This window comes from Prinia subflava, chromosome 4 (genome assembly GCF_021018805.1).
Source record: "Prinia subflava isolate CZ2003 ecotype Zambia chromosome 4, Cam_Psub_1.2, whole genome shotgun sequence".
Lineage (NCBI taxonomy): Eukaryota > Metazoa > Chordata > Aves > Passeriformes > Cisticolidae > Prinia > Prinia subflava.
The window spans coordinates 462,830-482,529 of NC_086250.1; the positions used below are offsets into that span (position 1 = coordinate 462,830).

The 19,700-nt window shown below is 53.9% G+C and overlaps 2 protein-coding genes across 3 annotated transcripts in view; one reads left to right on the top strand and one right to left on the bottom strand.

The window, feature by feature from the left end:
• Positions 1-13,624, top strand: part of B4GALNT3 (beta-1,4-N-acetyl-galactosaminyltransferase 3) — a 55,483-nt gene extending 41,859 nt beyond the window's left edge. The window contains exons 10-20 of the mRNA XM_063395052.1: positions 1,453-1,584; positions 1,967-2,076; positions 2,541-2,641; positions 3,267-3,343; positions 3,883-4,792; positions 5,858-6,165; positions 6,531-6,684; positions 7,364-7,436; positions 7,886-8,039; positions 8,724-8,850; positions 8,972-13,624. Of these exons, the coding sequence (XP_063251122.1) occupies positions 1,453-1,584; positions 1,967-2,076; positions 2,541-2,641; positions 3,267-3,343; positions 3,883-4,792; positions 5,858-6,165; positions 6,531-6,684; positions 7,364-7,436; positions 7,886-8,039; positions 8,724-8,850; positions 8,972-9,083 (2,258 nt within the window). The 3' untranslated portion in view covers positions 9,084-13,624. The remainder of the gene's footprint in view (positions 1-1,452; positions 1,585-1,966; positions 2,077-2,540; positions 2,642-3,266; positions 3,344-3,882; positions 4,793-5,857; positions 6,166-6,530; positions 6,685-7,363; positions 7,437-7,885; positions 8,040-8,723; positions 8,851-8,971) is intronic.
• A 1,565-nt stretch (positions 13,625-15,189) lies between these two features.
• Positions 15,190-19,700, bottom strand: part of NINJ2 (ninjurin 2) — a 39,544-nt gene continuing 35,033 nt past the window's right edge. For both annotated transcript variants that reach the window (XM_063395060.1, XM_063395062.1), the window contains exons 2-4: positions 18,543-18,774; positions 17,075-17,259; positions 15,190-16,204 (exon numbers count right to left, since the gene is read on the bottom strand). In XM_063395060.1, coding sequence (XP_063251130.1) covers positions 17,096-17,259; positions 18,543-18,774 — 396 coding nt within the window. In that variant the 3' untranslated portion in view covers positions 15,190-16,204; positions 17,075-17,095. The remainder of the gene's footprint in view (positions 16,205-17,074; positions 17,260-18,542; positions 18,775-19,700) is intronic.

The window sequence follows — 19,700 nt, forward strand, 5'->3', positions numbered from 1 at the left end:
GGGCAGAGAGGAGAGTCTGCAAAGGTGAGAAGTGTTGTGGGTTGAGAGTAACACAGGATGGAGTTTGCTTGCTGAGAGCCAGGGGAACACAAGTCCCAAAGCATGGGAGCTGTGGGGGCGTGCAGCCAGCTGGACAGGACCAGGGAGAAGCACTTGAGGAGATTCCACTCTGGTCCTGAATGCAGCAGGACGTGCTGCAGTGCTGGGGGATGCTGCTTTCTTCTGTACCAGCCTCAGGTCTCTTCACGATGGTGCTGGATTGCTGCAAGCACATCAGTCCAGTCCCTCCTGTTTGTAAACCCTTCTGAGCACATCAAGTGGTGGTGTTATCAGTTAAGAAGCTCCTTAGTCCTGTTTACCCTTACCCAGCTTTGTCAGCATCACTTTCCCCTGCCAGCATTCCCCCTTTCCATATCTGCTGCTGTTGCCTTCCAACGTTTCAGGCCCTTTTTCCATACCAGCCCTCTTGTGCATGGAAGACTCCCTGCTGGAATCAAGACATCTGTTTGCTGTCACACAGGTTGTCTTGGATCACAACCTGCTGCTGTATTTTCTGAAACTTCCCATTTGGCTAGAACTAGGCTTTCCGCTTGGTCTTCCATCTTCATCCTTTTACCTTCTGCTCTTTTCTTCTTACTAATTACCTGTAGAATAGAAGAGTGGCATCCCAGGAGATCTTTCATGATTAGGTGTAGTGCTGCAATCTCATGTTTATCTGTTGCCTTCTGCCCATAGTTTTTCCCTCGTTCATATTAGCCTTTGGCTATATCACATAACATCCCATTCTTTCTGGGGTCCCACGTAGTTCAGTACCCAAAAGTTGCACACCAGTGCCCTTGGCAGGATATTGCTTTCCCTCATGGATATTTACTGAATTCCCCTCATTTTAGAATAAGATCCATGGTGACACAAAGTCCTGTGACAGCAGCACTCAAGGAAAAATGTAACCAATACCCAATCTTGTGTTTGAGCTTCCTGTTGTCCTTGCCTTACGGTGGGGCTTCATTCTCTTTCTGGAGTAACATCCTCCTCAGCCACTGAAGGTCCTTCCCCAAGGTCCTGGTCCTTTTCCAGCACAGGGAAAAGCCTTGCTCCTCTGGTTTCTCCTCCCGTTTATCTCTCTTTATCTCCTTTGAAAAGAAACTTCATACCAATAATACAGAGGTGTCCAGCAGTTCCTGGCAGCGTGGGGCCTGTTCAGCACAGCACTGCTGGAGGTCATTTTCCTCCTGTGCTCATCACTGTGTGTGTGCTTCCAGTGCAAGCTGTGTTCCCACCCCGCAGCTTCCACACCTGCAGCCTCCCGGGTCAGAGCCTTGCCTTTGCCTGTGCTGGGACAGCGTTAGCCACGGCTGCAGTGCCGTTTGGGAAGCGCTGGCACTGGAGAGAGCTGCTTTTTGGGACCAGGAGCCAACGAGGCCCTGCCTGTGTTGTGCTGTCCCTGGTTTGCAGACGAGTCGCTGCTGAAGATGGACGAGGTTGGGCACATCCCGCTGACGCTGGCCAGCGGCCGGAGCCGCGCTGGCGGCAGGGCACACCCGGCTGACATGCTGAAGCCTGACCCCCGGGACACTCTCTATGCAGGTAACACTGCAAATCAGCTGGGGAGGTGACTGCAGCCTGTGCAGGAGCACAGCAGGCAGGGATTGTCCTCCTGCACTGCAGCTATCCAGGCCGTGCTGTTTTATTCCTGGGAATAGAGGGAGGGGCAGCTACAGTATCAGTCACTGGTGGAGACAATGCACAGACTAAAGCCAGCTCCTCGTTCTTGGTGTCCAGCTCAGACAACATCCCCAAGCACATTTTTGTGTAAGGCACTTAAAGGGATGTGAGGAGTTGAGCCGTGCCGGGTGTGTTTAATCTGTTTCCTGGTGTTCCCACGGAAGCAGAGCCCGGGGCAGGGGCAGCAGTGCTGGTGCCTGTGGCAGCAGGCCCCGTGCAGCCCGAGCCGTGTGTCCTCCCGCAGTGCCGCTGCTGAGCCGGTCCCGCGTGCGCCGCGCCCTGCCCGAGTGCCCCTACAGGCCCAGCTACCTGGTGGACGGATTCCCCCTGCAGCGCTACCAGGGACTCCAGTTCGTGAGTTGGGCTGGGCTTTGGGGGGCTTGTCCAGGGGTACACGAGCACGAGGAGAGCCCGCCAGCCGTGGGCTGAACCTGCCTTTGCAGGGACTCTCCCAGTGGCTGAGGATTTGTTCTCTGGGGGGGCTGTAGCATGTGTGATTACCAAAGCCACAGACATCTCTTCTGCAGGACTTGGCCACCTCTCTCCCAGTTAGTTCTCGCTCTGTTGTAGGACTTCAGCTCCCAGTTAGAGAGGTGGGCAGGTGCTGAGGGAGAGGGGAAAAGGGACATGCATCCCTGTATCCTAGCATGCTTCCTTCTGTCTTCCATTCTCACAGCCTGCCGCTGGAGAGGCAAAGAGCGAGCAGCTCCTGCTCCCTCTGAAAAGGGCTGGTTACCCTGCAGCTGTGTCTGGGTCACCTTGTGACTGGTGTCTGGCATTTATGAGGGTTTCGCTTTGTCCTTCTCCCTTCTTCACAGGTCCATTTATCCTTTGTTTACCCAAATGATTACAGCCGCCTGAGCCACATGGAGAAAGACAACAAGTGCTTCTACCAGGAAAACCCTTATTATCTGGAAAGGTAGCATGCTGTAAATTTGGGTTTACTAGCCGGGTGGGGAGGAGCTTGAAGGCTGGAATTGGTGTGGAATTTCATGCTCACTTCTGTAGAACTTTCTTAATGCTTAAAGATCCCCTAAGTCTTGCAAAACATTAAAGCATTTATAGTTTCTTTTGATAACTTAAGTGAAGATATGTTTAGGTGTCAAGGGCTAACTACCCTTGACTTTCTTGCACTCTTAACCCAGTAGCTGAGTCAGGGCATGTTTGTTCCCTTACATCAGGGAGTGTATTCCCAGCAAGCTTGGCTGCCAGTGCCTGGAGCCTCCTGATAGCTGTCGCTGTGAAAGCCAAATCATGCTCACCACCAGGCCTGTCTCTGGGGGAAGAAGTGCATGTCACTCATCTTCACTGGTGCCCAGATCCCAGTGGTGGCCCCACAAGGGAGCTGCTGCCTGCATGCTCCCTACTGCAGCAGACACCTTGTGCAGACTCCCAGCCATTCAGGAGGATTTTGCAGGATGAGGAGGGTCACTTTTCCAGCAAGATAGCTGATTATGGCCTTCCTGCACTCAGGATCTTCTCCTTCTTCCAGGAAAGGGCAAAATGACTTTCATCAAACTTGTGTTTTGCTCTTCTCTCTGCAGATTTGGATTTTACAAGTACATGAAAATGGATCGGCCAGAGGAGAGCCCGGACTCTGGAGAAAAGACAGAGCAGCCAGGTAATGTCAGAACCAGAGGATCCTTTTGTCTCTGACTTTTGTGTGTGGTCTTGGGCACCAGCTGAAAGAAGCTGTTGACTTTCCATACCAAGGAAGTCTCAGCCTTTCCCTGCCAGATTGCTGTGTCTGGGAGAGACTTTTGCTGCCACTTTCTCTTCCCTTAAGGGCAGGCAGGGAGCTCACCAAACAGTGGGCTGCAGTAAAGAACATGGCAACTCCCAGCCCCACAGCTTAGCTGAGGTGCAGCTCTAGCACAAACACGGGCAGGAGTGCCACAGCCTCAGTGTGGCAGAGCTGTGGCCAGACCCAGCGCTGAGGGCAAAGCCAGGCAGCTCCACAGCCTTTGGCAGCGGTGATGGTGATGGGTGCTGAGGGGGCTGCAGCAGCAGGGGCACGGCTCCCGTGTGGGAGAGTGTCCCTGTCCCTCTGAGCAGGGACAGCACTGGGAGGAGCTGAGAAGCAGCTGCCGCCCTGGGGTGCCTGCTCAGGGCGGGGAGGGCAGTGGGAGGCTGCCAGGCTGTGACTGATTGATCCTGCAGGCTCCCAGGAGGGGAACCCGGCGGAGGTGCAGTACGAGGAGCAGGAGCAGAGCCCCGGGCGCGCAGGGCGGGCTCCCGGCAGCGTGTGGGGCAGTGACAATGCCCACGGTGACCATTCCCTGCCAGAGCGCCGCCGGCTCCTCTCGGCGCCGGGCGACAGCGCAGGAGAGGAGACACGGAGGAGGACAGAAAGGTCTGGTGTCAGATCAGCCATGCTGGCCTCCATCAACCACAGCCTCAGCCTGGCTGGCCTAGAGGGACACCCGGTAACGAAGAGCCCCCGATTAAAAGCTGGCGTCAAAGACAATTCCAGGAGCCCTCCGCAGCATGCCAGGGCCATCCCGGGCAGAGCGCCCGTCAGAAGGGCAAACGCTCCTCCTGGGACCGTGTCTCCAGGACAGCGGTCCCTTGGCCACCCCAGGGACTCGGAGGTCACCACTCCCACCGGGGTGGGACCTGGAGGAGAGCTGAGCAGCAGGCAGGACGGGCTGCGGGCAGCGGGCACGGTGCCAGCTGTGAGGGGACACCCCGTGCCAGGGCTGCCGCAGGGGCTGGGCCGGCCGCAGTCCCACGCTGCTGAGCAGCAGGCACCCAGCCACGGGCCTGTGGGCACGGGAGGGGCGCAGGGGGCGTCTCCGGGGAAGGACAAGTCTGGAGGAGCAGCAGAGGAGGAAGAGGTGGATGGGGAGCCAGAGGAGGAAGATGAGGAGGACTTCGATTACGTGCCAGTGTTTGACCAGGCTGTCAACTGGGAGCAGACCTTCAGCATGAACAACCTGGACTTCCACATGCTGCGCACGGACTGGATTGACCTGAAGTGCAACACCTCGGGAAACTTGCTGCTGAGAGAAGGGGAGGCCCTGGAAGTTACACGTGTCTTCCTGAGGAAGCTCAACCAGAGCAGTAAGGGGTAAGGCACGGTGAGAAAAGCAAGGGGCACTGTCCCAGAGCTGCTTTACCATGCTGCACGGGGAATACCTGGTATGTGAGCAACTGGTGAGAATCAGAGGATGAACTAGATGTGGCAAATAAGATTTCAGATGAGGAATCTGTGTAAAACACTGGACTTTAGGCACACTTCTTTTGCCTGAGAAATGGTACCAGGTTATGCTGGTACTCTTTTGTTACATGGTCTTGGTATGGTTCCTTTTCCTCTCAAGACCTGCCTTCCCTCCTGGCAAACAGGCACACTTCTCTAGCCCAAATAAGCTAAACAGTTTAACTGCTGACCCTTCTGTTGGACTGGCCTTAATTTTATCAGTCCTTTTCCATGCAGGTTTCAGTTGGTGTTAACATTCCCATACATAAGTGACCAGTATCCTGGATGTTTCATGGAATGCGTGTTATTAGCTTCTAAGCCCTGCTGGAAGGAGGCCTAATGCTACATATTAAGATCACATTTGCTCTTTCAGGGTCACATCAGTCACAGCCAGGTGTAACTGATCAGTACACACAAGATTTTCTCAGGATTTTTAACTCACGAGCAGCTATTTCATAGCAGAAACTCTTGTTATGATCCGAAAGGGCGTGACGTGGCATTTCATCGAGTTCTGGCTATTCTGAGTCCGCAGCTCCTGCCAGTTTTTGCTGTCTGATTGCTCAGTGCTACTCCGTATTCTTGTTTGATAAGCTGTCAGTGTCAGTAGCCCAAACACACTCCTTGTGCCAAGATCCTTGTAGGTGGTGTTGAATACACTCATTATTACCAGCCCTACACAATCATTCAGACACATTTGTTATTTTCTATGTCACCTTTATTTCATTTCTCCTGCCAAATATTTTCTCTTGGCCGGAGTCCCAGGTCTAATCCCACATGCTTGTGGATTTAGGAGAAGCAGGTGCTAGACGTTCCCCTGGGCCTGGGCAGGCGGTGCAGCGGGGCAGGGGGAGCCGGGCACGGGAGGGTTTGTGCTGGCCCCGAGGCCATGCCCAGGGCCGTGCCCAGGGCCGTGCCCACCCCGGCCTGTCCCCGCAGGCGCTTCCAGCTGCAGCGCGTGCTGAACGTGGAGAAGCGCCAGGACCGCGTGCGGGGCAGCCGGTACCTGCTGGAGCTGGAGCTGCTGGAGCTGCTGGGGCGCGGCGCGCGCCGCGTGCGCCTCTCCGAGTTCGTGTTCGCGCGCGGCTGGCACGGCGGCGCCCGCCGCGACCACGACGAGAGGAGCATGAGGAGCCTGGCCTGGGGCCGCCGCCGGCACCTGATGGCTGCAGACACCGAGCCGGAGCTGTGCTGGCCCCAGGGCTTCTCCTGGAACCACCGGGCCATGGTTCACTTCGTGGTGCCAGGTGAGGGGTGGCACGGCGGGGCTCCCGGCAGGGCAGCCCTGTCAGTGGGCCTGAGCCAGGCTCTGCCGTCTTGCCTGGGTCGCTTCCAGTTTCTGTTCTGTCTCTCCCAAATTAAATATCCTCAGAAATACGATAGGGCACAGGCAGCCATGGTGTGTGAGCTCATAGAAAACCCCTGTCACGTGGTGGGAAAGAACCCACACCGATTCCTTGGCTCTGTGGACCAGATTTTTAGCCTGGGCCTGTTTCATCATCCCTGAAAAGTTGTTGGGGTTTAACAGAAGGCAAGAAGCCTTGCCTGTTGAGAAAAAACACCACATTGAAATCAGTTTGCTTTGATTCTCTCCCTGTTGCAATACAACCAGTGAAAAACCAGGCACGTTGGGTACTGCAGTTCATCTCTGACATGGAAGAGCTACTCCGAGTCACCAAGGATCCCTACTTCAGCATCATCATCACAGACTTCAGCAGTGATGACATGGATGTAGAGAAGGCTCTGAAAAGGTCTACCTTGCACAGGTGGGAGTGCTGCTTGCTCACAGAAAGCCACTCACACACGTATGCCTGCAGATAGCACATCTGGCAGGTTCTGTGTGTTGAGCAGGCACAGCCTGCTGCAGCTGGAGCACCACAGACACCCTCCATGCAGCCCTTGCACACACACATGAATGTGTTTTTGTTATGATGTGCATACACATTTATATGCATGGAAGAGTGTAAGGCAATGCCTGGTGTAGTCTTCCAGCTAAATTTATTGAATTTGTCTCTTTTTTCAAGATTGCAAGAGAAAAAAGACAGCAAGTCTCCCAGTGATGGGGCAGGGGGAGGACAGAAAAGACAAGGAGGCTGTGGGAAGTGGGACAGAGAGTGTGGAGACCTCTGCTTGCTGGAATGACCCTGCTGTGATCTGACAGCTTTGGCTGGTCATTCCCATTACGTGCCAGGGGTTTCCAGGTCTAATCCTAGGACAGAGCTGGGCTAGACCTGAGAAGAGTTTTGCTGGGCTCTGTTCAGGGGCAAGACTCTCTGGGCACCCTGTGACCAGAAGCAGTGCTGGGCTTGTGCACTCCCCCAGCAGAGGTTTCCTGTGTTTCAGAGGGTGCAGGGGGCGAGGACAGCTCCAGAGCCCGGCGCTGATGTGGCACTGCCTGTGGTGCCTCCTGTGCCTCTCAGATTCCCTTTCCCCTCTGGCCCCCAGCTATCAGTACCTGAAGCTGACGGGGAACTTCGAGCGCTCTGCTGGGCTGCAGGCGGGGATAGACCTCGTGACGGTGAGTCTGGGGGGGCTTGGGTGGGCAGGGAGGTTTGTAGTGTGTGTGTGGTGTTGCCACTGCCTTTGGTGCTGAACACACTGGGTTTTAGGGAAGGGAGTAGCCTAGCAGACCAGTTCAAATGTAGATGTGTTTCCTGTCCTTCCAGAGTAAGGGTCTCTATTCTGAGGAGCCCGTGTCTGTGTGATTCTTGGTCCACCTGCTGGGGCTGTCAGACAGGAGGGAAAGCAGCAGCAGCAGCTTTGTGATTCTGGCTGTGCCAGGTCACAGTCGTGGTATTTCTCACTCATCACTGAACAGCCACTCAGTGGATGTTTTGCCAGCCCTGGGGATCTCAGTTTCTGATGCAGAAATGCGATTTTGACTCCCGTATCTCTGTCTTCCTGCCCCTCAAGAAAGATTTCCTGAAAGTCAACCTATTTCTTTCCCACCCGGTACGATTGTTCCAGGACCCACACAGCATTGTGTTCCTGTGTGACCTGCACATCCACTTCCCCGCTGGAGTCATTGACTCCATCCGGAAGCACTGCGTGGAGGGCAGGATGGCCTTTGCACCCATGGTGATGAGGCTGCACTGCGGCATGTCCCCACAGTGGCCTGATGGTAAGGGGGCTCAGACTTGGGGAAAGGGGAATGTGCCTGCTTCCTCTGCATTGTTCCTCTGGCACTGTCAAGGTCTGGAGCCTTGAGGTACTTCCAGGTCCACAGGGTCAGTGTGTGTTAGACATAGGATGGGGTTTAACAGCATCAGGTACCTGGAATTTGAGAGCAAAAAGCTAGCAGAGCCCTTTATCTGGTGTTTCTCCTGGTTGTCTGCTAGGGCTCTTTATGGATTTAAGGACCTTGGAAAAACCATCCTTTATTTCTGTCTGACCATCTCTCTTCTTAGGGGGCACAGCCTGTCCTGAGGAGAGCTGGTAGAGCAGGGGTGAGGGAGACCAAGCCGAGGTGGAGGGAGAGACGCAGAACAGCACAGGATTTCCTTTGGACAGAAGTGGCCGTCCTGAGCCATCCAGGCACAGGGACAGCCCTGGAAGCTGGGGCAGTCCAGGAATTTTGTTGCCAGACAGGATCTGAGAGAGGCTCTGCTAACAAGCTGACAGGACAGACCATGCTGTCTGTCCACGAGCCTTTCTCATTCCCAAAGGTGCTTGGCATGGTTGGCTCTGCCTTGGTGCTGAGTTTACCCCCTGGTGTCAACATTGTGCTAAAAGTACAATGGCTCTGCTGGAGCCATCAATGGTTCAAAAGCCCAACAAAGCTTTGCCTCTTTTGTGCTCTCCTCAGGCTACTGGGAGGTCAATGGGTTTGGCCTCCTGGGCATATACAAGTCTGACCTGGACAAAATTGGAGGCATGAACACAAAAGAGTTTCGGGACCGCTGGGGAGGAGAGGACTGGGAGCTCCTGGACAGGTAGGAATCCACTCTCCTTGTTCAAGTGCTCAGGAGGGGAAGCCCATCAGGTCCTGCAGAAGCAAGTCCCTCAGTATCTTTGTGATGAAATCTTCCCTATGTCTACTCTTTTTTCTGCCAGGATCTTACAGGCCGGGCTGGAAGTGGAGCGTCTCTCCCTGAGAAACTTCTTCCACTGGTTTCACTCGAAGCGGGGCATGTGGAACCGGCGCCAGCTGAAGCCTGAGGTGTAGCTGTCACCCCCAGAGCTGCTGGGAGCACTGCCACCATCTCACCCAGACGTGCACTTTAGCAGGGCACACAGCATAGTGCCCAAACCCTCCTCTGCCGGCAGAGCCTCTGAGGCAGGGCACAGCCGAGGAGGGGCTGGCGGGCGGGAGCCGCTCCTGTCAGCATCCAGGAGTCCTGTCAGCGTCCAGGACTCCTGTCAGCATCCAGGACTCCTGTCAGCGTCCAGGACTCCTGTCAGCATCCAGGACTCCTGTCAGTCAGCATCCAGGACTCCTGTCAGCATCCAGGACTCCTGTCAGCATCCAGGACTCCTGTCAGCGTCCAGGACTCCTGTCAGCATCCAGGACTCCTGTCAGTCAGCATCCAGGACTCCTGTCAGCATCCAGGACTCCTGTCAGCATCCAGGACTCCTGTCAGCATCCAGGACTCCTGTCAGCATCCAGGATTCCTGTCATTCAGCATCCAGGACTCCTGTCAGCATCCAGGACTCCTGTCGGCATCCAGGACCGCGTGTGGCTGGGGAGGTGTGACAAGGGAAGGGCTTTGTTTGCTGCTGTGCAGTCTGGGGGAGGGACAGTGGGAGAGGGGCCGTGTTTCCTGATGAGTCTTGCACCAAACAAACACAAATCCCAGCTAAGCCCAGAACGGTTTATTCAGAGCAACACTGCCTCTCTTTCAAAACGTGAATGGAAAAAAAACCAAAACAAACCCACAACTGTCCCCATTTCCCCTCCTTTGCCATCTCTCCAGTACCCCTGATTTTGGACAGGGGACCAAAGTTCTCTGGCCGGTATTGCACCCACGAGCCCGTGTGCTGACTGAAGGAAATCTGGGTGCAGAGGGGCTGATAGGCACTGCAGGCTGCTGGTGCTTAGACGTTTCTCTGTGCTTTTCACTTCGGTCATTATGAAGAACTGTGCTCGTGTGCAGCAAATTTTGGGCCATGGATGGAGTTGCAGATGCATTTCCCTTCCAAGAGCCACGTTTGCCTGTAGCTGGGTGAGCTGGCAAGGGTGATGTTACAATTCCACCTGAATTACTGACCCACGCCCTGAGGGCAGTGGGTCAGTACAGAGCACCTAACGGGGCATCTCAGGAGGAACTTCTCAGCCTTATTTGACAGACGTCTGTTTGTCCTAACAATATCAGGGAAACCCTAGCAGGGAAGAAGTGGCAATATTTTGTTAGTTGAAATATTGTGATTTGTCAGAAGAGGAGACAGAGTCTTCTGCTCTCAAGATCCTGTACATTTATGCAGCATCTAAAAGTTAATTTAATAAGTTCTAAAAGTTAATTTAATGGCCTCACAGTTGTGTCTTGTCACAGTTTGACTCTTATGTAGAGAGCAGGCTTGGTTGGAGAACCAGCACAGCTGTTGGTGCTTCATCTCTGAACAGCCCTGGGAGCTCTGGCCTGTACGGAGGAGGAGGTGGCCTCAGGTCTTGGCACATGCACTGGGTGTGACCAGCAGTGAGGACAGAAGAGTGAACAAAAGGAGGGGCAAACCCACGCTGTCATTGATGCAAGAACTGTGGAGAGAGCCCACAGCTGGCCTGGTGCTACAGGGGAGTCTCATCCCATAAAACTCCTGTTAGTGTAAGGCAAGATTTTTTTACCCTTAGAAGACTGTATAAACCCAGAAATCCCAGCTCACCCAGAGCCTTACACTGGAGCTGCAGTGTCCCCATACCATGCTGGAAAGGTCTCAGGCGTGAGGGGCGAGTGTGGCATAGGGTGCTGCTCGTGGTGCCCAGCTCTGTGGGGAGTGGCTGGGAAGGAGTGATGGATGTGTGCAGAATACAAGCAAAGCTGACTGGTACTAGAGTTTTTTGCTCTTTGCTGATGGAGTAAATGCCAATTCAGAATAGGCATTCATTCATTCATTACTGGGTCTGTGGTGCTTGACAAGTCCATCAAGTTCTGCTATTGCAGTAGAAAACTGAACATGCGAGTTCTGGCACGTGAGGTAGAAATCATGTCAAATCATCTGTTTGCACCAGTCTGGGTGTTGTGAGTGATGGATCTAGACAGAGTCAAGCAGACACCAGGAAGTTCTGCTGTGCAGTGGGCAGCTGTGGTGAGAAGTAGACAGGAGAGATGGCTGTCTCTGAATCTGTGGAGCCTTTGCCAGAAGGGAGACACTGAATGTCCCAGAAGAGGCAGCTTTAGCCAGCTGCTCAAGCCAGAGTAGTCTTCCTGTTGAGGGAAAGTACTTTACCCATGCAGATTTTAAATCATGGCAGTTGGAGAAGGAAGGCAGACAACACTCAACACTTTCTTGGATTTTTTTTTTTTTAAGTATTAAGGAGTTTGGGAGACCAGAGCCCTGTGATGCAATGTTGCAATAAGCTGTGTTTGTGCCTGGAATGTGCAGTGTCAGTCATGCTCTGGGTGCAAGTCAGAGCCTGTGTGTCCCTCACGGGCACAGCTGCACGAGTGTGCACCGAGCTGCTTTCCAGGCTCCCGGAGCCTGCCCAGGCTGGCCGTGGCACGCAGGGCCTGTGGAATGGGGAGAGGCTGGCAGGAGGGACACGGCCGGGCGCGGCAGGAGCAGCTGTCCGGGCTGCAGATGGGAGCAGCGTGGTGCCCAGGCTGCAGAGGGAGAGCTGCTGGGTTCCCTGGTGCCTGCACAGGGGGAGCTGCTGGGTTCCCTGGTGCCCGGGCTGCAGAGGGAGAGCTGCTGGGTTCCCTGGTGCCCGGGCTGCACAGGGGGAGCTGCTGGGTTCCCTGGTGCCTGCACAGGGAGCTGCTGGGTTCTCTGGTGCCCGGGCTGCACAGGGGGAGCTGCTGGGTTCCCTGGTGCCCGGGCTGCAGAGGGAGAGCTGCTGGGTTCCCTGGTGCCCGGGGTGCAGAGGGAGCTGCTGGGTTCCCTGGTGCCTGCACAGGGGGAGCTGCTGGGTTCCCTGGTGCCTGGGCTGCAGAGGGAGCTGCTGGGTTCCCTGGTTGGACATGGGGAGCTGCTGGGTTCCCTGATGCCCACACAGGGAGCAGGAGCTGTTGCACCCTGTGCTGCCTGTGGATGTCCTCTGCAGCACCTGCAGTTAGCAGCTGGCATCCCTCTGCAGGCACTGGCAAGAATTAGGTGCATCCAAAGGTAACTCACTTGGCAAAAATGACAGGAGTCTTCCCCAGCACAGAGGACAGCCAGCAAAGAGTGGACTGGACAGCGGGGTGCACCCCTCAGAGCAGCACTGCCAGCAGAATTTGAGGATTTTGCCCCCATTTTTCAGCTGTGACTGTACCCCCTCCTTCACACCCCTTCCTTGTAACCCAGGCCAGTGGTAAGCAGAACTACCTCGTGAGGACTCCTTGGTGGAGATGTAAGGAGTTACTTAGGAGTTACTAAGTTGGTTTTCAGTCCAGCTTCCTAATGGCCAGTTTCCCCACTGTCAAAGCTGCCATCTCAAACGTTCTTCCCTTTTAGTGGGAATTCTCAGTTGGTATCCAAGCATTGCACCAGTAAACGTGATTAATACTAATTGGCACTAGCTGGCAGCTCCGTGGAGGAGCTGGGAGAGCCCATGGGGACAAAAAGTGACATGCTCAGAGACCTCACTGCTGGCTGTGGGGAGAGAAGGGGCTCCACACTCCCCAGTTTGCTGGCCAGCAGCAAACCTTGCAGGAGCAGTGCTGGGCTTCGCTCTGAGGCTGCTGCCCCTCTTCCAAAGCAAGCTGCAGCTTTTCTCCCCAGAGCCACAGAGAGGAGAGCAGGAAGCACAGCAGGAGCAGATCCCTCAGCCATGCAGTGAAAGAACATGGCCAGGAAGCTGACTCCCCTCAACAGCTGGTCACATTTCTGTCACCAACATCTTTTTAGGAAGCTGTGCTGGAGTTTCTGGCCTTCATATGCATCCTGGCTGTGTCCTGGCTGTGTCCTGTCTGGACAGCTGGAGGAAGCCAGTTGCATGGGATTTTCCTTGCATCAGGCCAGGAGCAAACTGCTCCGGAAGCTCTGGGGAGGGGATGAACACTGCTGCAGCAGAGACCCTCTGCAGCTGGGGGTGACCAGGCTGGGGAGGGGATGGACACTGCTGCAGCAGAGACCCTCTGCAGCTGGGGGTGACCAGGCTGGGGAGGGGATGGACACTGCAGCAGAGACCCTCTGCAGCTGGGGGTGACCAGGCTGGGAGTCCAGGCCACCGAATGTGAGGTGCAGGGCAAGGGGGCTCTGCCTACAAATGTGACTGTGTCCTCAGGACTGAAGTGTGGTGCTCAGACTTGCTTTGCAGGTCGGCAAGGGAATGAAGAAGGGCTGGCTTTTAAGCTGAGCAAAGTGTATTGTGTGAAAATTTTATTTGTTTCATCATTGTCTTAATGTTTGCCCGCTATGAACATCTCTCCTCATGTCCTACAAATGTCTGAAGTTGATGATTGTTTTTTAGATACAGATGCCTTGTGTTGAAAATCTGAGTTGTACCTCTAAGTTACCTGCCTTAAAGTGGCTCTGTGCCTTCAAGATGACTCCTGGGCCACCTCTCTGTTGGAGCTGGGGGACATACAGGTTCTCCTTGGTGTTTTATAAATACATTGTGTTCCTACAAGAGCTCTCTTCTGTCTGTGTGTTAACTTGCACCCACATCACTGTGCAGCACCTGAGAATCCAGGTGTGCTCCCTGTCTTCACCAGCTGAAGGCACAGGCAGCACCAGGGAGAGGTCACTGCCCACGCCACAGGGGCTCTGCAGCCAGGGGGGCTGGGAGAGGCAGGGGCAGGGTGAGCCAACAGTGAGCCCTGTTCAGTCCCCTCGAGATCTGGGGGAAAGGGGATGGCACCTAAACAGCTTTCCTCCTGTGCAATGGATTTGTCATGTGAGACAAGGTGGGAACGGTGGACAAATACACATTTCAGCAGAGCATGAGTGTGATGTGATGAGGGAATGTGGAAAACACGGTGGTGCTCCTGGCAAGCACAGGACAGTTCCTGGAGAAGACCACAGGTGGGAGCCTAGACCTGAGCTCAGCCTACACAAACGAGAGTTCAGCTCTTCCACAGCAGCTGCTTATTTGGGTTCAATTTTGGCCCATTTTCACTTCAACTGTGCCTTCTTCGAGTATCAAAAGCTTGGCAGCAATGGGAGTCACACACAAAGAGGGGAAAAGGCAGCCAAGGTTGCTAATGAGCGTGATTTCACTATAACAAGCAATCATTAACATTAAAGGAGATGGAGGGGAAGTATTCAGTGTGCTGCCAGTCTCCTGCTTGCCTGGCATGAGTGGCAGGAAGCTCCCTCTGCTCGTGCAGGACTCACAGGCTGCCGTACCTGATCAGCAGCTCTCTGAAACAATGATGAAGTTAAGATCTGGTAATGAAATTCCCCTCTCCGTGTCTTTCCCAGCTGAATCTTTTCTGTTTTTCCCTCTCTACAGTTCAGTCATCAATGGTAATTGCTTTGCCTCTTGCTCCATGCAGCAGAGAGTCCTAGGGTTTGGGGTCTGCACGCAGAGATGTAATTTTTCACCTTCCCATGAACCCAGCCAGCCAGCAGTGGCTGACAGCCCTTGGCCTGTGGTTTTGCTGTGCCTGCAACTCATTGTGCTGCCTCTGGAGTGAAGCCTTTTCCTCGAGGAGGAGGGATGACAGGCTCCCAGGAACATCCACCCCTCTCTGCTGCCAGTCCCAGCCCGAGCCCGGAGCTCAGCCGCAGACCCGGAGTCACCCCAGGCCCAGGTGAGGACAAGTCCCTGCCTGCTCCCCCCGGCAGAGCTCAGGCAGCTTTGCCCCTCCAGGTCCTGCTGAGTACACAGCTGGTATTTGCCACCCTACCCTCTTTATGCAACTTTGCTCCAGCTCACAGCAGTCCCTGCCAGTGTGGGGTGCTGCTGGCCAGTGTGGGGTGCTGCTGGCCAGTGTGGGGTGCTGCTGGCCCTGCCTCGCCCAGCCGTGCTGGGCAGGATCGTTCACAGCCCAGGAAAAGCACCACGGGTGACTGACACTGCTGTGGCTCTGTGAAAATACAGAGTACAAGTGGAGGCTGTCTGGGTCTGTTTGTAAGTGTCAGACATTCCCAGCAGCTCCAGAGGACCGGTGTGAGGATGTTCTCATGGCTTTTCTCTCGGGGTGGAAAGGATAGACAAACTGAGAAGTCCATATTAAACTCTGATTCTGCAGTACAATGGAAAAATCATTTAATAATCAAAAGAGCTTGTAATTACTTAAACAGGCTTACATTAAGGCTATTAAAATACCATTTTTTAGCATGACTACAGAGTTAAAAAATTTAGGATAAAAAATTTTTACTCTTTAATAAAAATCTTGAACCTCATTAATTCAAATGATTTTTAAAAAATTGTTCTAATACAAGAGAATTAACCAGAGCTATCATTATAAACTAAATACATTTTAAAACATTTATGTTAGAGATAAAAATAAATGATAATGGTGATTTTTTTAATAAAGTAATAAGCTATTCAACTGTAATTTTTCATTGTGGCAATAAGCCTAGGCTGTGTCCTTACGTATAATATTTCTTCATTTTCTACTAAATACTATCAGGCTATTCTGACATCATTCCTGATAGGTCCCTGATGATGACATCAGACCACAGTAACTGTTTTCTGTCCTTGTTAATATTTCAGTGCTGGAAATGTCTGATTGTTTTCTGAACTATGTCACATTGAATTTTAAACAACTAAGGGAACATTTGAACTGCTTCTAGGTATCTCCCTGTACACACACCATTCTGTCCTCCTAGGAAAAGTTCTTTTTTAGTTTGAGAAATCAGTTCCAACATTTGGGAGGTAAACTATTAGATAGAATTGCTTTAAGGGCATCAACTTATGTTTGAGACAAAAAAAGCTGGATTTGTTTATTTAGCCTACAAAGTAAATCATTCAGTCTTGTCTACCAATAGAGCCAATATTGTATATGTGAAGCAGGCAGCTAAAATAAGAGAAGAGATTTACAGAACTGCACTTTTAAAATGAATACCTGCTGCTCTTCCTGCAGTTTTCTGTTGCAAAGTTTGCTCTAGCTTGGAAAGGCAATGTCCCCCCTCAGAAGTGCAGAAGCATTCCAGCAAGGGGCCTGTGTGCTGTGGCACAGACGGGTTTGGAGTCTGACCCAGTTTTGTGGGTTTGATGGGCTCCTGCCGAGGTCGGTGGAGGAGAGCTGCAGTGCCCGGATCCTGCAGGAGGACAAGAAGCACTGGTGAGGTCACTCAGACTCCTCCGTGTGCATGGCCAGAGAGAGGCACTCACAGCTGGGCACCTCAGCTGCCTGCACGTCTGGGGTGCTGCTCCTCAGCCCTCGCCCCTCTCTGCATCCCAAACCTGCAGGTTTTTGAGAGGCTTTTGGCCTTTGCACCACCCTCACCACAGCGTGTGCCTGTTGAGCTTTCTTGCTGGCTGTTGTCCTGGTACATTGCATTTAAACTCTGTTTACATTTTGCAGGTCATGTAAGCAAGAAATGTGAATTTTACTTCTTGAGCTAAAGTGCTTTTGATTTAAGAACTTGTCATTCCCTCACTGACGTGACGTGGGATCCCAACCATTGGATGAACTCTGATTTACAGAGCTTCCTTGAAAATGAGCATTAGGTGCCTAAAACAGTCCCTGCCAAACTGCAGTGGCTGTTGTAAAGAGCTCTCCCCCCCTGCCTTGCCCATCACCTTCCTTTTCTTCTGCTCAGATAGTGCTGCTGCCTGGGATTCCTCCCAGAACACACCAAGTTCTGTTCCCCAGCTCTGGTTCCCATCCACAGCTGCTGCTCACATCTAGCATGAGCTCAGCAGCCCCCCCAAAACTCCTTGGTGCTGATAAATCCCCGCGGCTGGGATGTGTGCTCTTCTTGCTTCAGAGACCAGGGGAGGAGAGCTCCTCCTCCTCTGAGGAGGAGTTTGTTCAGTGGCTGCAGGTCTTTGTGGGACAGCAGCGTGCCTCTGGAGAGGCTGTGTTAATTTGTGCAGCTTTGCCTTCTCCACGCTGCAGTGATGTTTTCTGAGGAGGAGAAAGCCCCTCTCCAGGGCTGCAGAGATGGGAACTCGCCCTTGCTTACCTGAGTCCATTGCCCCGTGGATTAATAAGGTCCAAAATTCCTGGTGGGGTAGAGGCCAGTCTTCTGCACCCCGAAGGCTGTGATGAAGATGTTGATGATGACTGTGATGAAGATGAGGGCTGTGGCAGCGTTGTTGAGGATGTTCAGGCGGGGTTGCTTTGCAATGTCATTCAGGTTCAAACGAGCTGTGCAGTACAGTGCAAAAAGTGAAGGGGGTTTGCAGACTGACCCCAAGTCCCCCAGCCCCTGCAAGCCTCCCCTGCCTGGTAAATGTTCGTGGTGCCCCAGGGCTGAGGCCAAAAAGCAGAGGGAGCAGTCACAGGAATGCTGCAGGAGCCACAGCTTGCTCTAGGATGACATAGAAGGACAGAGCAGGGAAAAGCTCATCCTGTTTTGATTTTTTGGCAAAAATTCTTTGTTTTGCCATGGAGGTGCCCTGGCCCTGCAATGGGTCAACCCTAAATAAGCAAGGTACTGCTGCTCACAAGGCAGACACTGCCATGGCCCCCCAGCCTGCATGGCCGAGGTGAGGGCAGGCTGTGGCACACGGGAGACAGGGGCTGCAGTGCTCTGCACTGGGAGGACAGTGCCCCCTGCCACCCTGATGTCACCTGTGTGTGACACAGCTGCCAGCCCCGGGCACAGGAACAGTCCTGGCTGAGGGCACTGATCCCTCAGACACAGCAGTGCCCTGGTGAGCAGGGCTGCCTGGCCAGCAGCCCGTGCCAGCAGCAGCCATGGTCTGGTCCCTTGTCCCCCTTGTCCCCTTTCTCCTGCCAGCTGGCTCCAGCCACCACAGCTGCCACCAGGAAAACCTGTGGTGTGTGTGATGGGGAAAGAACACATCACAGACTTCCCAAAGCCTCCAATCCCCTGTCCCCATAAAAACCCACGTAGCATATACAGGGAAATGCAGCATTTTGCAGGTTTTTAGTGCTGGGAATCTGTTGGAGATTGAAATACAGCAACTCCTGTGTCAGATGGAGCACTGGGCAAGCACCAGCAAACCAGTGCTGGTGTTAATGCACTGCCTGTAGGCCACCAGGAAAACTGTAGGATTGGTTAAATGTGAGATTCATATAGGGAATACCTCTGCCTGAATTGTTCTGTTAGGTCCCAGACAAAGTAGGATACAAAATACAGCCAGTGTAGTGTCTGCAGGAGCTGCATGAGGCAGCACATGACAGCAGGGGCAGCAAGAAATCCCTCTTGGCCAAATCCCCACTCTCACTGGGACGGGGGGCAGCAGTGGGAAAGTGAAGGAAGAGTTGTGCTTAGAGATGTGCACATGAAAAACAACCCACCCTCCGTTCTGAGTAACACTGACCACCCTGCCACCCCTGCCCAGCCCTGATGGAGCCAGAGGAGCTGGTCTGGGGAAGAGGCTTCTCCCTCCCCCCATGCCAGCCTGCAGGGCACCCTGCCCAGCCTGCAGGGCACCCTGCCCCACCAGGGAGCACCGCCTTACCGGTGACGATCAGCAGAATCCCAATCATCACCTGGAAGAAGAGGGAGATGCTGATGAGCACGATGAGGGTGGCATAGTACTGGAAGGAGGTGCCCTGCTCCAGCACGGCCTTGAGCTGGGTGACGTTGGCCATGAAGAGCGCCACGTCCAGCATGCTCTCTGCCACGCTCTTCTTGGTGGCGTAGTGGTTGATGTTCATGGGCCCGTTGACCCGCAGGTGGGGGTTCATGCCCTGGGGAGACAGGAGAGCCACATGCACTGCTGACCCAGCAGACACCTCTGTGTCCAGGGGGAGGCTGTCTTCTCCCGGGGTTTAGCCAGGAAGCCTGGGAAAGGGTCAAACTTGCATGTTTTAAACGTGCTGCGGGTACCCAGTTTCCCTCACAGTTGCCTCGTGGTATTAACAGGCACAAGATACTAGCTGTGATCAAGAGCTCAGCAAGGTTAAAAAAATAAGGGGTATTTACGTGGAAAACAAGCTTGTCCAGAGTCACAATAATGTAGATTATCCAAAAGCCAGGGATTTTGCAAAGAATATTAAATTCTCTTCCTTCAGGACACAGACAAAACTCAAACGTACAGAGGATTAGAGACAGATCTTCTCTCTGGGCTGGGAGTTGTGTTTAATCATTACCAATGATCTGGATGAGGCGGTGGAGTGCACCCTCAGTTTGCAGGCAGCTCCTGGGTGGGAGGGTTGACCTGCTGGGGGTAGAAGGGCTCTGCAGAGGGATCAGGGGGCTGAGGCTGAACAAGATGAGGAGCTGGGTCCTGCCCCTGGGTCACTGAGCTCCCTGAAGCACTACACACCTGGGGGAGAGAGGCTGGAAGGCTGCCTGGTGGGAAAGGGCCTGGAGATGCCGGCTGGACAGGAGCCAGCAGTGTGCCCAGCTGGCCAAGAAGCCAATGGCTCCTGGCCTGGATCAGGAGTGGTGTGGGCAGCAGGAGCAGGGCAGGGAGCATCCCCTGGGCTGGGCACTGCTGAGGCTGCACCTCAAATCAGCGTTCTGCTTTTGTCCCTTCACACTCCAAAAAGGACACTGAGTGCTGGAGCAAGTGCAGAGAGGGCCGTGGAGCTGGTGGAGGCTCTGCAGGGTCAGTGCTGTGAGGAGCAGCCCAGGGACCCGGGGAGTTCAGCCTGGAGGAGGCTCAGGAGGG